A 16,877-nucleotide genomic window follows, 5' to 3' on the forward strand; every position below is an offset into this window, starting at 1 on the left:
TTTTTCAGTTTATCAGCAGGTCATATTTCACAACAGCGGATACCGACTATTAACCTGTGTATGAAAAGTCAAAAGGACATTAAGACATAAATCCACTAAATGCTAGAAAGAAATGAGAAGTTGCAAAATAATTTATTACACACAATAATAAAATAGCTTTTTAGAAGTAGTAATATAAATTAAACCTGTTTAAATAGATCAAACTAAAGTGCTTGAAAATAGTGGCAAACCCCAAAATAATCAAATTATTTTTTAAGATACTTATTAAAAAAAGTTCACATTGTGAATAAAACATTTCAACAATATTCCTGCCATCGATAATCTTCCAAAATAACACTTTGAACAGCTGTAATCAATTATAATATCCCTTGCATCATACACTGAATAATCATTTTCATATCGCAAAAGAAGAAAATGTACTTCAGTTACATTTCAAAATGAATGACCTTTTAAAATAAACCTAAAGAAACTTGTGATGTAAAACTAAATCAGGGATTATGCTCTAGGTAATGGCTAGGTTTCATTTTTGAAAATGACCTTTCTTTACTGTAGCCTGGCAGCTAGTCTTATGAAAAGAGAGAAATGTGTTGTAGAAAACAAGTTGTAGAGTTCACAATAAATGTACAAAAAGCATCTGAAAATCATAAACCAAATTAAATGGAACTGCAATCTTTCAGCATTTCACAGACCTGTTCTTTTTCCAAGAAAAGAAAAGCTTTTCTTTCATTTCTAATTTAAAACTGGCTACAAAGTTCTAGGGGTAAAATATGGACATTTTTAACGGTCAAAAAACAAACAAACATAGGATTTGTAACAAATATAGCTACACATTAAATGCACAAAAAATAAAAATGGATCCACAATTTGTCCATGTACTGTAGGACCCAAGCTAGCAGTGTAAGGTTGGACAATGATTTATTTCAGAGGCTGATATGGACCATGTGGCACTTCAATTTACACGCATGTTCAATCTTTTCCCATCTACCCACAAATCTTTCAGCTATGCACAGGTATGGTGCGTTTACAGTCAGGGCAGGCGTGATTACTTGACCCAGGCAGCCCAACTGCATGCTCGGTTGTGGCTATCAGTAGCGTGTCGAGTGTAATTTCTGTGCATTTCGCAATAAACCGAATAAAGGGCCTAACGTCACCCTCGTTGGCTGTATCCAGGGCGGCGTAATACTCTACCCTCTGCTCTTTCCGAATGGTGATCGGTGGATAACTAGCTTGCATTAGAATTAAATTCATGAGCAAGCGGGACGTCCGTCCGTTCCCGTCCACAAACGGATGCACGTAAACCAGTTTATAATGTGCGAGAGCTGCAAACTCCACCGGGTGTAGATGCAGCGTTTCCTCAGAGTTCAACCACTGCACCAGCTCCTGCATGTGCCTGTCTAAGTCCTGCGGGTGCGGTGGGATGTGATGTCCCACGAACACCTGGCTAACACGGAATCGCCCGGCTTCCACGGGATCGGCGTAGCCTAGAACCCGCCGGTGGATCTCTAGGATGTCGTTTACAGTGATCGCTCCAGCACGGGACAGCAAGGTGGTGTTGATGTACTTCATGGCTACATCTACACCAATTGCCTCATTCTGTTCTTGAAGACTCTTACCTGGTACAGCATATCTGGTCTCAATAATATGGCGAATCTCCGATAGAGTGAGCGTGTTGCCTTCGATGGCAACGGTGTGGTAAATATGATGGTAGTAGGTCTCCTCCATGACCCGACGCAAGGCAGAGTTGCCCTTGGGGATGGACATGAGACGTCGCACCTTTCCATCGATGATTCCAAAGTGGCGTTGATCTATTTCCTCGACTAAAGGGAGAGTGCGATCCCTGCTTACCAGAGCCTTCTCGTTACAGGGCGAGATGGCGAGGGCCTTGGTGTAGAGGTGGTCAGCTTGGACAACATCTTTTTCCTCCTCCAGAATGGTTCCCAGTTCAGTGAGCGCATCCACAAACTCAGGGTTCATGTTGAGTGCGTGGACAAGCAGCTTATGAGCTTTCTCTCTTTTTCCATTTTTCTTCATCTCCAAAGCCTGCTGGAGAGCCGCCTTTGCCTCCAACCGAGTCTCTGTAAACAAGCAGATGGTGAGCGTTACACAATATGACATTCCAGCTGAGAGACGCATAATCAAAAGGCACTATCACTCATCTTGAAAGTAAGATTCTTTTATTTTTTTCAGTCGTATATATTTGATCTGAGACAAAAGCACGTTAGAATAAAAAACTGCCAAAAAATAAAATGTCATTCACAAACAAACCTTTTTACATAATATCCAAGAAATTGGAAATTCAACAAGAAAAAAAGTAGAAAAAAGTCATGAAAAAAATGGGTGTTACTAGAAGAACACTGTTATTGTTAACTAAAACTACAAATATTCAAACATATAAACTAAAATACTGATAAAAAAAACGAATTAAAAAAAGCATAATAAAATTTGTAAAACCATTTATTAAAAATGTTTTTGATTTATTTGATTAAAAATACAAAGAAAACAGTAATACTGTGAAATATTATGACAATTTAAAATATTTCTATTTGAATGTATTTTAAAATATAATTTATTCCTGTCACATGATTCTTTAGAAATAATTCTAAAATGCTAATTTGATGCTCAAAAAAACATTCATTATTATTATCAATGTTGAAAACAGTTGCGGACAATTTACTTTTGACAAAACTTTTGAACGGCAGTGTATAATGTTACAAAGCTTTCTATTTCAGATATATGCTTTTGAACTTTCTATTCATCAAATAATCCTAAAAAAGTGTTCATAACTTTTTTCAACATTGATAATAATAATAAACGTTTCTTGAGCACCAAATCAGCACATTTCTGAAGAATCATGTGACACTGAAGATTCAGCTTTGCATCACAGGAATAAGTTACATTTTAAAATATATTCAAGTAGAAAACAGTTATTTTAAAATTGTAATAATATTTCACTTTTTTTTTTTTTTATCAAATAAATGCAGCCTTGGTGAGCATAAGAAACTTCTTTTAAAAACATAACAAAATCTTACCAATCCAAAACTAACACAATTCATCAATACATTATGCACAATTCGTCCAGGGACATGCATTAAGAAGGTAAATAGAGTCAGCAGCATCCTCAACTGTACCTTTGCTGGGCTTGAGTTTTTGTGGCAGGAGGTCTAGCGCTGTGAAGGGGACCGTCAGGCTGGTTGTGTGGACTACAGGCCGCTGGACACCCCCCCACAGCTGGCAGCGCAAAAGAGCAATACCCTTCAGTGTGGCACAGCATTGCTCCTCTATGCCCACTAAAGGCAGCCACAGAACACATACTGATCCCAGGAGGGCAAACAGAACGGGTCCCCAACTCCAGAGCAGAGGACTGCTGCTGGCATGGCGAAATACTGCCAGAGCTGCCATCAGTCAAGGAATCCAGATTCCCCAGGCCACATGTCCGACATTCTTGCATGAAACTGAAAACCTGGGAGAATAGAAAACCTGGGAGAGGGAGAGAGAGAGAGAGAAGGTTAAGACAAAAGATGTTAAATCAAGATTTTTAAAAAATGTGAGTCAGGTGGATCTTGGGAATTCTGACAGTATGAAAGAGTCTGAATGCTTCCTTCTTATGTTCAGTGATTTTTTTATCACACTTATGGTCAGGAGTGGCCACAAATACAGTAATTTACATATTTTAAACCACCTAACCAGTAATTGAAATGTACACCCCCCTCTTGTATGCCGTTTTAAACACAAAGGCGTTTTTTTATTTTAATTTAACAACACAGTAGTTAAATAAGGTTACTTATAATATTGTAGAACAAGATATTTCCACATCTGACACCTGAAAGATCACCCGATGGTAGACACATTAAAATAACAGTCCATGACTATAGCAGTTCATGACAAGTCATTACATCATTCATGCATTTGATTTCTACAGAAAGACTTTATCCCAACCCTAAAAGCAGAGGCTAGTTACGTCCTTTATAAAATGTAAAACAAGACGCAAATGTTCAGACATACCTTCTTGGTTATAGACGTGACAACGTGTCAATATACATCATAGATATGATCAGAAATGTTTGCCCTGCTGTTAGCAACGTCAACTTCCGCGAAAAGAGTATCGCATACTTGTAAGGTTAAAATTGATTGGTTGATTTTACCAAGTATGCGTTCAGTGATTGGTCAGATATTTGCCACACACCCTCGTGCAGCAACACATTTTTCAGATCGTGAAACTACATGATTGGACAAGATGGATCGGTTGGTATGTAATGTTATTTACTGTTAATCTAATAAGCATTTTTTGCCAGTTACAATATTATTTAAACAGAGATATGTATTTACGTATATTATATTAGTTAAATTAATGATACACTATGAGGAAATTATTATTGTTTTGTTCTTTTTTTGAGGAAAGATTTTATTGTCGTTGTTGTAAATCAAATGCAAGTTATACAATGTAAAAAAAAAAAAAAAGAAAAAAAAAGGGATTGCTAATTTCTTTTATTTCAAATATTTATCCTACTATCCTGGCTTCTGCCTGCCAGTGTAAACACTAGGGGTCAGTATTGCCTAAATCAGAAATAAAATAAATGACAGCTCTTTTTTATTATTTATTCCTTGTTTATGCGTTAGGATATGATTATGTTGCAGAAAGAAAGACACGGCTCTTATCTCACAAATAAGTTCTGTATTTTCAGAAATAAATTCAATTCAATTCAACTTTATTTCGCCATGTATAGGCTACAGATACTAGGAATTTGATTTGGTCTTCTCCATGCAACACAGTAAAACAGAAGGACAAAGAAAACAAGGACAAAAACACAATACAAGGACAAACAGAAACATTATGAGCAATAAGTTAATATGAATGTAGATAGTGTTGTGTTAAATAAAAATAAAGTGCAATGAATTCCAGGTTTAAGAGTCATTTAGGAGGGCTATTGCTTGGGGAAAAAAAACTGTGGCGGTGGCGTGATGTTTTGGGCAAAAAGGCCCTGTACCGCTTTCCAGAGGGGAGAAGATTAAACAGACTATTGGCAAGATGAGAGGGGTCGGCCGCAATCTTCAAAAGAGTTTTTACGTGCATATATACGCACTGTAAACTCATTGTATAGGATTTGTGGTGTGGAGTACGTGCGTAACTCTTTTTTGCGTATAAATTGGACGATAAATACAATTCGTGCTATAGATACTCACTTTCGTGAGATCGGGCAGGAATGGTGTAAACACCGGAACCAAGCTCTCTCATCTATTGCTGCGAGCCCCCAGATATCAATAAGTGATAGAAAGTCCAAGGCCTTCTTAAATCGTACAGCAAAATCATCTAATCTGCTGCCTATTAAACTTAATTCAGAGATTGCTGTGGGGACAAAAACTTTTTTTTGACTTTGTGGGGACATTTGTTTTGGTCCCCACGAGGAAACAAGCTTATAGCCTAAATCATACATAATTATCTTTTTTTTGAAAATCTAAAAGAGCAGAAAGTTTTCTGTGATGGGTAGTGTAAGGGGATACAATATAGCCTACATTTTACATGTTGCCAAGGAGACAATAACTGTGCAGTGATTTATGACTCGATTTCAGCCCTAAAGCTAGCCAGATGCTGATACTAAATACACACACTCAATTTCATACACACCAAGAGGAGAGAGACAGACTCCATATGCGTTAAACATATCCCACCAGACCCTTCACTGAGTCACTAAACCCAATAAATGTGTTCTTTATAGACTTTGATGCATATCTGCATAAAAAAACCTGTAGAGAGGCATCTAGTGTCAGGGATGAACGAGACAGATGCAATTGCCCAATGCAGTGGTGAATTTATTAGCCAAACACAAGTGGGAACAGCAGGCAAAGCCAGTTAAACACTGGTAAGGAGAGTCGTGAGTATCCAGGCAACAATCAGAGCCGCAAACAGACAGTCCATAAACACGATCCTAACTTGTAAGAATATAGCAATCATCCACACTGGAACAGGACTGAGGGACGACTGAGGGCTGGAACACAATTAACACACAAGAAACAAACTTCTGACAACACAGAACAGAAAAGGCACGTAGAGTAGAGTAGAGTCACAGTAGAGCTGTGCTAATGAGGACCAGGTGATAGCCTACAGATGACTCAATCAGCACTCATGAGTACAGAGAGAGAGAGAGAGAGAGAGAGAAAACAAATGAGTCAATGAATCTGAAAACCGTGACATCTAGACTCTATAATGATGTTTTGACTAAAATTGCATTTGGAATAATCTCAATCATGATTTCACACCAGAGGTTAATGGGGCGGCTCAGGCCACCTGCAGAAATGAAGTATATGAATCACAGCATATAATGAGAGCAATGTGCCTCATTCCTCTATAAAACAATAAGCATCAAGGGGGAGCAATGGGAAATCTCTAATACATATTGTTGTTGTTATTTATTTTCATTTTTTTTTAACCTTTTGCACACTAACATTCGTGCTTCAGGCTCTGTATTTTAGGGCATCATACATTACTGCTTGTGTTACATTGCTCATTATGGATCCAACAAATAAACACTGTGAACTTTCATTGATAATATTAAAAACCTTACCCAAGCCTCTCCCTTTATTTCCCCCTTTATAATTATACAGAAATTGGTTTATGTGTGTGTGTAATCAGCTTGCATGTTTGAGTGTGTTTTGTGCAGTTCATAAGAGCGCATAATCAAAGCTTTTAGTGATGGATGAGGCGAGGGGTTACCATGGAAATGCAGAGGTTGGGAAAATACTGTATGTCTAGGGAGTTGACAGAGAGCGAGGAAAGAAAATTCCTTTTTTCTTTTCACCAACATACCTTCAAATTTCACCAACATACCTTCTATGAAACAAACAAAGAAGAATATTGAGAACAGGCGTGCTCAACTCCCAAAACGTTTATGAGTGCGAGTAATAAAGAAGTTATCAAAAATAAAGATGAAAAACCGCACTCTCAAAGTATAATTTATTGTAACCATGTCCACACAGACACGTTTCGGCCTAAGCCATCATCAGTGTGTACTGTGAAACACCAAAAAGCTTGTTTTTTTACCTGTGATGTTTTAAAAAAAAACAAGCTTTTTGGTGTTTCACAGTACACACTGATGATGGCTTAGGCCGAAACGCGTCTGTGTGGACATGGTTACAATAAATCTATGAAATTATACTTTGAGAGTGCGGTTTTTCATCTTTATTTTTACAAACAAAGAAGAAATCATGTTTTTGTGTCTGTACAGATGCATGGAGACTTATTCATTCATTAGCTGTTCAGAGGAAAATATGACACTGATTTTACTAAATGCTCTGGATGTTTTGCATGGACATTTTTTCACTCTGGTTTATAAGAATATTATTTTTAATAATTGTTATTCTTATTATTCTGAAGGATCCATTAAATATAAATAAAACAATGTCTAACAGGAGATATATAGACTATGGATATTCCACTCTGACAGACAAAATTGGAGTGCTTCCCTGCAAGTTGAAAGAAAACAGTAGAAAGGGAGGGATGAGCATAGTTTGTGTTGGGTGTGTGAGAGAACCAAGAGAGAAATAAATTGGTTGAGTTATGGAATTATTTGTCCAAGAGAGAAATAAATCAGTTAAGTTATGGAATTATTAGTTCATTATGGGTACTCTTATGAAAAATAAGTTTATTCAAGTGTGCCATTTGTATACCTCTTTTAAACTAAAAATAAGAAATTATACTTTCAGTCTACTTTTTTATGTACTTCTCAGAAATATAGTTACATTTCCACTAAGGTTTACTGACAGAAAAGTCTAAGTATATTATGTCTTACACTTGTACTCAATCTTTTGATCGAGATATATTTAAAAGTATAATTAAGTATTCTGAGTATACCTGGCTTGCAGTTGTGTGAAGCTTTGGGGTGTTGATGGACTTGATCTACTCCATCTGTTTTGATCATTGTTCTGAATCCGATACGGACCTAGTCTGTGACAAAAATGCGACTTTCTCAGCTTTTAGAATTTAGTTTAAAATGCTTTTTTAATGAAACTAAATGAATGAAGAAACTGCATGAAGTTTTTTAAATATAAAAATGTAATGCCTAAGAAAGCTTTCTTTTCTTGCAGTATAAAACTAGAGAGTATACTTCAAAGTGTATTTTCATAAACTAAAATATATTTACTTATAGTAAACTATAAGTTCACTTATAGTTGCAGTATAATACAAAAACTTAGTTGCATACTAGTTGTGTACTCAAAGTGTACTACTGTTACACAAAGTATACTTAAAAGTATACTTATATATACTAAAAGTAGGCCAATTTAGTCCCAAGTAGTATTGAAACAGTACACTTACAAGTATACATCTAGTAGCCTACATTTACATTTAGCAGACGCTTTTATCCAAAGCGACTTACAATTGAAAACAATAGAAGCAGTTAAACTAACAATAGGACAACAATATTCTATGCTATGTGCAAAGTGCTATGACCCTTCCCAGTTTAATCTAATGCAGTACGTTTTTTTTTTTAGATAATAGATACAGAATAGAATCTTCAGCCGTTTCTTGAAAATGGCCACGGGCTCAGCAGCTCTGGTTGAGTTGGGAAGGTCATTCCACCAGCATGGAACAGACCAGAAAAAGGTCAGAGAAAGATTTTGTGCCTCTTTGAGATGGCACCACAAGACAGCGTTCACTTGCAGAGCGCAAGTTTATGGATGGCACGTAAGTCTGAAGTAATGAGTTTAGGTAAAAGGGAGCAGAGCCAGTGGTTGTTCTGTAGGCAAAAGTCTCGAATTTGATGCGATCAGCAACTGGCAACCAGTGCAATTTTGTGAGGAGAGGAGTGACGTGTGCTCTCTTCGGCTCGTTAAAGTCCACTTTAGCTGCTGCATTTTAGATCAGTTGCAGAGGTTTGACAGTGCAAGCTGCTAGGAGAGCATTACAATAGTCCAGTCTGGATAGAACAACGCCTGGTTCACACCGGACGCCGAAGCGACGCGGAACGGAAAATCACGCGCGGTCCGGCGCCTGCCTGTTCACACCAGACGCGTATTTTATAATCTTCCTGGTCGACTGACATTTGTTAAGTCATCTGCTTTAAACATTACAGTCCTCATGATAACTTTCGTTAACTTTACATTAAATAAAACCACTTCAAAAGCTAATTACTCCTGGACAGCAATGCCACTGAAATATACAGAGCGAGCGCAAAAACGGAAGTTAAAAGACAATATTCTAAAGATGGCGGCGCCCTCGTTTCTCTTGCGCATAAGGTCTATTATCATGTAACTTTACTAGCCTGACGTCGTCATACTCAGATCCTATCAGAATATGAGTCTGATACTGCTCCATTGGGCTGTGATTAAGGTGCATGTTTCAATGAGACCAGGAAAGAAAATGCCTCGCCCTCCTAGTTACTGTTGAAACGAATTCAGCCGCGTACGTTACTGTTGATCATCTGTCCATCATCGTATAAAGCCCGCCCTGATAATTTGATTGGTCCAGCTATGGTTCGAGCAACGGGTCAAGTCCAGACCTAACTTCCCGACCTCAACTTTGTGGTTCGGCTGGCAAGCCTGAATCTTTGACTCAACCGATTCGTTAAAAACACTGAATCATTCGGTAATGAAACACGGTTGAGTTTTCCTTTGAGATGCCCTGTGGTTCTTCTATGATCTTTTTTTGGAACTATTTTCGCTGCTGAAATAGAACAAAAAAAAATGCCAATATTGTGTCTAAAATAGGCGCGCACAACCTTGTTATCGTCAGTAGCCTACATTATATATTATATTAGGCTATTGTATTCACTATCAGTCGCCGCAGAATAGTTATTTTTTTGTTATTGACGTTTTAATCAGGCTATTTGTCCGGTCGGGCAAGTAAAATTCTCTTTCACTTGCCCAACTGCCCAAGGTTGTGCGCACCTATTTTGGAAACAAATTAAACATTCAAAATGTGTTTTGAACATTCAAGTTTTTATATAACATGATACAGTTAAGCAACATCACACGACCAAGAGCACTGAATACCATCACGATTGAAAATGTGACACCATTTCATATTGCAGTTCAATAAACAAGTAGCCTAATTAATATTAAGTCACTTGAATTTTAGACACAATATTGGCATTTTTTTTGTTCTATTTCAGCAGCGTGATTCACAAAGTGAAAATGAATTTCAAGAAGTTTGTTTCTATCCAGTTGGCTATTGGCTACTGATAACACAGACACTTTACTCTTGTTCTGAGGACATAATTTAACCTGCTGTCTTATTTGACTTTTATTTTATTTGTTTACACAACAGCTCTGACAAAAATATGATAATAAAAGGTTTTGGGTTGAACACCAAATTACAAAAACATTATTATGTGAAAGTGAATAAAGTTATGTGTGTGTGTGTGTGTGTGTGTGTGTTCAGTTATAAATATATGCTGTGTAAGTTATATACTTTTGAAAATGATAGGCCAATAACTTAAAACAAATATTTAATAACCCATATAGATAAATTATAATTTATAATATGGGTCATAGCATTTACTTAATTTACAATGTAACATTTATTAATAGCACAGAAGATATCAGTAAAACAATGCCACAATAAACTAAAGGATTAATATGTGGGTAAATCTAAGTCTGCTTTAAAAAAAAAATATTACAATTTCGAACATGGCCAGAATGTGCGCGTTGAAAACATGGTTGAAAAACACATTCAAATTGGTCGTCTTAACATGGTAAAACTGTGCGTCTTTACAAACAGTGCGTGTTGAGGCGGTCAAATTTCACGCGTTTCGTTTAAAGACTATTGGCCCCGTTCGCTTTCCATAAGGATGCAGCGAGGAGCTCCTGGAGAAACCACATAGATATACACACTAGATGTCGCCTTGGGGTTCAAAGCATGCGTCAAAACCGCCGCCATCTTGGAACAGGGGTCTTGTCATAGGAAGTAGCTAGGTAACGCTGCTTTCTCCGCCTGTACTTCGAATTCATGGATGATGCCGGACTTTTGTGCTGCGTATGGATGTTCACACGAACGAAATCTAAACCAGACAGCAAGGGATTACATTTACTCTGTGGATGGTAGTAGTCAAGTTGTTTTTTTTATAAGTGTACATTTCTCTGCTTGGAGGAAGAAAATGAACTGTGATTCTCGCACAGAAAATTAATTGTGAATGTGCTGTACACTTTAGATATTATTTGAAATAACCCTTGTTTTTAAAATGTACAATATGCAGGAGTTGATCCTCAATACCCACTTTTGGCTGTGTTGTGCTGTGTTTTTCCTAACTTTTAATTTTTTTTACCGATTGTACTCAAACCTTTTAATGGAAAAAAACAGTGTGGCGCTTGTACCTGTAAGTACAGTCCTAATAGTATGCTTGTCCTCTCCCTGTCAATCTCAGTACATCCATTCTTATACATAGAATTCCACAAATCCTATGTACGTTTTGCACAAGGATACAGTGGGCTCAAGGGCTTGTTTCTTCCTGGGGATGGAGGTGTGGAAGGACACTGGAATTTGTGAAAATGTCAACTGTTTAAAGCCTTTCTTTAAAGTGAATTTCGTTTTGTATAAATTGTATCTTAATTTTAATCATTTTTTCATCAAACAATTGCCTGGATTTAGGCCTAATTAATAAGAAGCAAATATAACGAGCAGACAATATAATCATGGAGGCGCCCGCGCGGTCACTTGCATTGCACGTGAACTGGAGCGCATCTCGTCCTAACTTAACGAAACTCAGTGTATGCCTCACACAGAGATGAGAAATACATAAAATACACAAAGCTTGAAATGTCTTTAAACGAAATAATTCAAACCGAGTCGACACTGTAAGAAAACACTAGTTTATTAATAAAAAAATCAATGCACGCGTCACCGGATTTACAAATGCATCTTGCTTGTTGCACGCACACATATTATGTCGAAATAACGAGATATTATGTTGAAATAACATTATTATTAATAATACATCTTTTAGAATATTTGATTGAATGCTAAATGTTGCGCTTGTTCAATTTAATAAAATTAAAACTTTAATTGTGATCATTAAAATAATTGAATATTAAATATTTAGTGGCCAAGTTTTGCTAATTTATATATATATATATATATATATAAAGTAGCGATAGTTCATTCTAAGTTTACTCAAGTGAAAGAATGTGACTAATAAACGTAGGCCTATAGCACTATCTATGCATTATATTTTGAAAAAGAAGTAGATTATCTTAATATCAAAACCTTAAATTTTCTCTGGACTCATGATAAATACATGTCTGACCGTTGGAACGAACCAAAAAAAAAAAAAACTAGAAAATCGCATTCATAACGATTTATGGTGATTTTATTTCCGTTAGACCTTTGCCTACATTGACGCTGATGCATTAAAGAGGAGGGGCTCCCCTGTTCCAAGATGGCGGCTCTATTGACGCATTCGTTCCAATGAACTGCCGTATACAAGGCGACATCTAGTGTATATATCTATGGAGAAACCAGAGAAATCCTGCAGCCCAAATTGCAGCTGGCGAAAACAAGAGGGGGCGGCAGCAGTCAAAAAGAAACCTAAATATTCAGTGCACTGTTTTTTACTCTCATTTTCAAAGTTCTCTCAGATGGATAGACTCTTCTGATTTTCTTCATTCTGCACTGTTGCTGCCAAAGGTGAGAATATTTTGCAGGAAGCAAAGCATTCAAACCAAATAAATAAATTAATAATGCACAATAAGATTTAACATGCATGCAGTGGTTTTTTTTGCAGAAATTGCTGTTTTTGCACTCTAATCGTGGTAACGATTTTTCTTTTTGTAATGGAGATGCTATGCTTTCATTCATAATATTAAATTATGCAGTTTTTGTTCTTTGTTCTTTTGTTCAGTCTTTGATATTTGAATTACTAATGTGATGTTTTTTCCCCTGATTAAAATATAAGGTATTTAAATGCATTCATCACTGAAATCAAATGTCAGTGTCATTGACTATAACATAAGATATTTCTAAAATATAAGATGATATTTTATGATTATCCTTGCTATCCTTGCATTCCATGCTTTCATTGGTGGGTCATTTGGAAAGATAAATATTTTTTACTTCTCCTTAAAGGAACAGTTTACTAAAAAATAAAAATTCTTCATTGCTCGGCCATGAACCTGTATGATGTTAATATTTCTGTTGGACATAAAAATAAAATAATTACACAGCTCTTTTCTATAAAAACAGTTCATAGTCACCACTTCCGTAAAGCTTTTTGTCTGCACTATTCTTTTAAGAACACAACAAAACATTAAGAGAATCATTGTGAAATAATCCATATATATATATAATTATTGTTATTAATCCTAGGTTTTTATTTAACACCGTGGCTAGACTAACAAATAAACAGAAGTCACCCGAACAAAATATCCAGTTACAGTTCAGTAGTAATGATTTCATGAACTTCTTCACTGAGAAAATAGAAAGCATCAGAACCACAATTGTAAACGTTCAATCTTCAATCGCACCTTATAATTCAGCCTCAATTATCCCCCCGCAAGAACAATTACAGTGCTTTACAACTATAGAACAAAAAGAGTTAAATAAACTTATCACTTCATCTAAAACAACAACATGTTTATTAGATCCTATACCAACTAAATTACTGAAAGAAGTGTTACCTGTAGTGGAAGAGCCTCTCCTCAATATTATTAACTCATCTTTATCTTTAGGTCATGTTCCTAGAACATTTAAACTGGCAGTTATAAAACCTCTCATTAAGAAACCACAATTAGATCTTAATAATCTAGCAAATTATAGACCCATTTCAAATCTTCCATTCATGTCTAAAATATTAGAAAAAGTGGTGTCCGCTCAACTGGGCTCTTTCTTACAAGAAAATGATATCTATGAAAAGTTTCAGTCTGGATTCAGACCGCATCACAGCACTGAAACTGCGCTCGTTAAAATCACAAATGATTTACTTTTAGCTTCTGACCAAGGCTGTTTCTCAATACTAGTTTTACTTGATCTAAGTGCTGCGTTCGATACTATAGATCACACAATACTCTTAGATCGACTACAAAATTATACTGGTGTTCAAGGACAAGCATTAAGCTGGTTCAAATCATACCTATCTGACCGCTACCATTTTGTCTCTTTAAATGGAGAAAAATCGATCATAACTCCAGTAAACTATGGAGTGCCGCAGGGATCTGTGTTAGGCCCTCTGTTATTCTCAATATATATGCTGCCACTTGGAAATATTATAAGGAAACATGGAATTAGTTTCCATTGTTATGCTGATGACACTCAAATATATATTTCATCACGGCCGGATGAAAACGCTAAATTATCCAAATTGACAGAATGTGTTAAAGATTTAAAAGATTGGATGACGCGTAATTTTCTTTTATTAAATCCAGACAAGACAGAGGTAATACTTATCGGTTCAAAAAACCGCCCACAAAACCTCTCACAATACAATTTTAACATCGTAGGATGTCCTGTTACTTTATCCTCTACAGTAAAAGACCTGGGTGTTATACTCGATTGCAACCTGTCTTTTGAAAATCATATTTCATATGTTACAAGAACAGCCTTTTTCCACCTTAGAAACATTGCTAAGCTACGTAATATGCTATCAGTTTCTGATGCAGAAAAGTTAGTTCATGCATTCATGACCTCGAGACTAGATTACTGTAATGCTTTATTAGCTGGTTGTCCTGCATCCTCAATAAACAAGTTACAGTTAGTCCAAAATGCAGCCGCTAGAGTTCTTACTAGATCAAGAAAATATGATCATATAACACAGATTTTATCATCACTGCATTGGTTACCTATAAAGTTCCGTATCAATTACAAGGCATTGCTACTGACTTATAAAGCCCTAAACGGCTCAGCTCCAGTCTATTTAACGGATCTTCTATCGCCCTATAATCCATCGCGCTCTTTAAGATCACTAAATTCAAGGCTTTTGGTCATACCTAGGATATCCAGATCCACCAAAGGAGGGAGAGCATTTTCACATTTAGCTCCGAAACTCTGGAATAGCCTTCCTGATACTGTTCGTTGCTCAGACTCGCTCTCCCAGTTTAAAACTAGATTAAAGACGCATCTCTTCAGCCAGGCATTCATATAACATTTTAAATCTTACTGTTCAAACTACAATCCGGCCTCTAGTTCATAAATGCCAGAGGAGAACTGGCCCCCGACTGAGCCTGGGTTCTCCCAAGGTTTTTTTTCTCCATTGGGTCACCTGATGGAGTTTTAGGACACCATTAGGTCACTTGATGGAGTTTTCGGTTCCTTGCCACTGTTGCCTTTGGCTTGCTCAGTTGGGGATATTTTGGGGATATTAATTTAATTTTATCAATCAATAAATTTACACTAGAAACAACCTTGTTGTGTTATTTTGGTTTAATGCTGTGAAGCTGCTTTGATGCAATCTGTATTGTGAAAAGCGCTATATAAATACACTTGACTTGACTTGACTTGACTTATTTATTTATTTTTTGACAGGATTTCCAAAATGTCTGGAGATAACAGTAACTGGGCCAATATAGACTATGATTCTATCATTCAAGAACTTAAAAAAGTAAATGATATCTGGATGACCTACTTCATTACATATTGTATTGTTCTCATCCTTGGTGTCACCCTCAACTTCACCGTCATTGTCATCAGCTGCTGGAAATACAAGAGTTTTCAGGAGGTTGCCATTTGGATTATGGCGTTGGCTGTAACACATTTAGTCTCCTGTACATCTGTGGTGTTTCAGCTCCTGTATGCTTACAATAACTTTGAATGGAATTACGGAAATGCAAGCTGCAAGCTGTCATCCTATATCATCTACGGCAGTATGTTCTTCACGGCAACCATGCTGAGTCTCTGGAGCATTAAATCTACTCTTTTAAAGAGCATGTGCACAAAAAAGATAAAGAATTGTAACATCATTCTGATTTCATTCTCCTGGACTATTGCAGCAGTCTTGGCATGTCCTTCACTGTTTTCCAGAGAGGTCCGAGATGTTCAGTGCATTGATGACTATGACTTTGACAAATCCAAAACAACTCAAGACGGCATTGCAAGGCTGAAGACTGTCGTTGTCATGCGATTTCTCCTTGGGCTAGTGGTGCCAGCTTTGGTAATGTTTCTCAGCTGCTGTGTGACATCATCTCATAAATTATGTAAATTATGTAGGAAGCAGGCACAAATCATCTGTGCTATAAAAATTGCCTACTTTGTGTGCTGGGGACCTCAAATCATCTTAACTATGCTTCAGGCCACCGTAAGCGGCAGCCTGGGTGAAAAAATCTCAAAATATGGACTTCCAGCTGCTACCGTACTGGCCACAACCCACCTCTTTACCAGCCCACTCATCTATTTGTTACTGGGATGCAGTTTTAAAATGAGGTGGATGGGGCATGACCCAGATCACAATGATAAGAGGATGTGTCATGATCGCAGTTCAAAGGGAAAGGGGACTCCCTTGGTAGAAATCACTAATCGTAATACGTTTTAGGGGCTGTTTACACAACACCATTTTTAACTAAGCTTTTGAAAACAGGTTTCAAAGTGCAAGTTTTTGAAAACGATACCGTTATCGTCTCCATGTAAACAACAAAAATGTGAATTTGTGAAAATGGTGACGTAATGCATATGCGTATTACATGTAGCCTATGTTCAGTCTATAGGTGTGTCGTGTTTACAAAGTGATATCGCCAACTACTGGCCTAGCATGAATAACACAGCGTTTTTAGTCGTTTTTGCGGAACCGTGTGAACGGGGATCGTTTTGACAACATTGTCTGTACGTGAAAAAAGTATAAAAAATTTTTACGTTTATAGTACATCATTGTCATGTAAACTTACCTTCTGATTTTCGGTGACACTGGGTCGAGCTTACATGAATATTCATGAGTTTCCAGTTTTGTGTTAAAGTGACTCAAAATATT

The 16,877-nt window shown here is 36.8% G+C and overlaps 2 protein-coding genes across 3 annotated transcripts; one reads left to right on the forward strand and one right to left on the reverse strand.

Moving 5' to 3' along the window:
* Window positions 1-112: 112 nt before the first annotated feature.
* Window positions 113-4,103, reverse strand: ficd (FIC domain protein adenylyltransferase). Of its 2 annotated transcripts, none has more exons than XM_084114704.1 (3): window positions 4,003-4,103; window positions 3,129-3,477; window positions 113-2,075 (listed from the first exon to the last, which is right to left on the reverse strand). In XM_084114704.1, the coding sequence occupies exons 2-3, from the start codon at window positions 3,397-3,399 to the stop codon at window positions 997-999; spliced, it is 1,350 nt and encodes a 449-aa protein (XP_083970830.1). In that variant the 5' UTR covers window positions 3,400-3,477; window positions 4,003-4,103; the 3' UTR covers window positions 113-996. The 2 variants fall into 2 exon arrangements, with proteins under 2 accessions (XP_083970830.1, XP_083970831.1); XM_084114705.1 differs by having other exon boundaries at window positions 3,129-3,460; window positions 4,003-4,102.
* Window positions 4,104-12,496: 8,393 nt separating this feature from the next.
* On the forward strand, window positions 12,497-16,583 carry LOC311083280 (chemerin-like receptor 1). The gene is made up of 2 exons (XM_084114719.1): window positions 12,497-12,613; window positions 15,443-16,583. Exon 2 carries the CDS (start codon window positions 15,453-15,455, stop codon window positions 16,443-16,445), a length of 993 nt encoding a protein of 330 aa, XP_083970845.1. The 5' UTR covers window positions 12,497-12,613; window positions 15,443-15,452; the 3' UTR covers window positions 16,446-16,583.
* The last annotated feature ends 294 nt before the right edge of the window (window positions 16,584-16,877 follow it).

The sequence above is a fragment of the Abramis brama genome (genome assembly GCF_963993115.1).
Source record: "Abramis brama genome assembly, chromosome: 5".
Lineage (NCBI taxonomy): Eukaryota > Metazoa > Chordata > Actinopteri > Cypriniformes > Leuciscidae > Abramis > Abramis brama.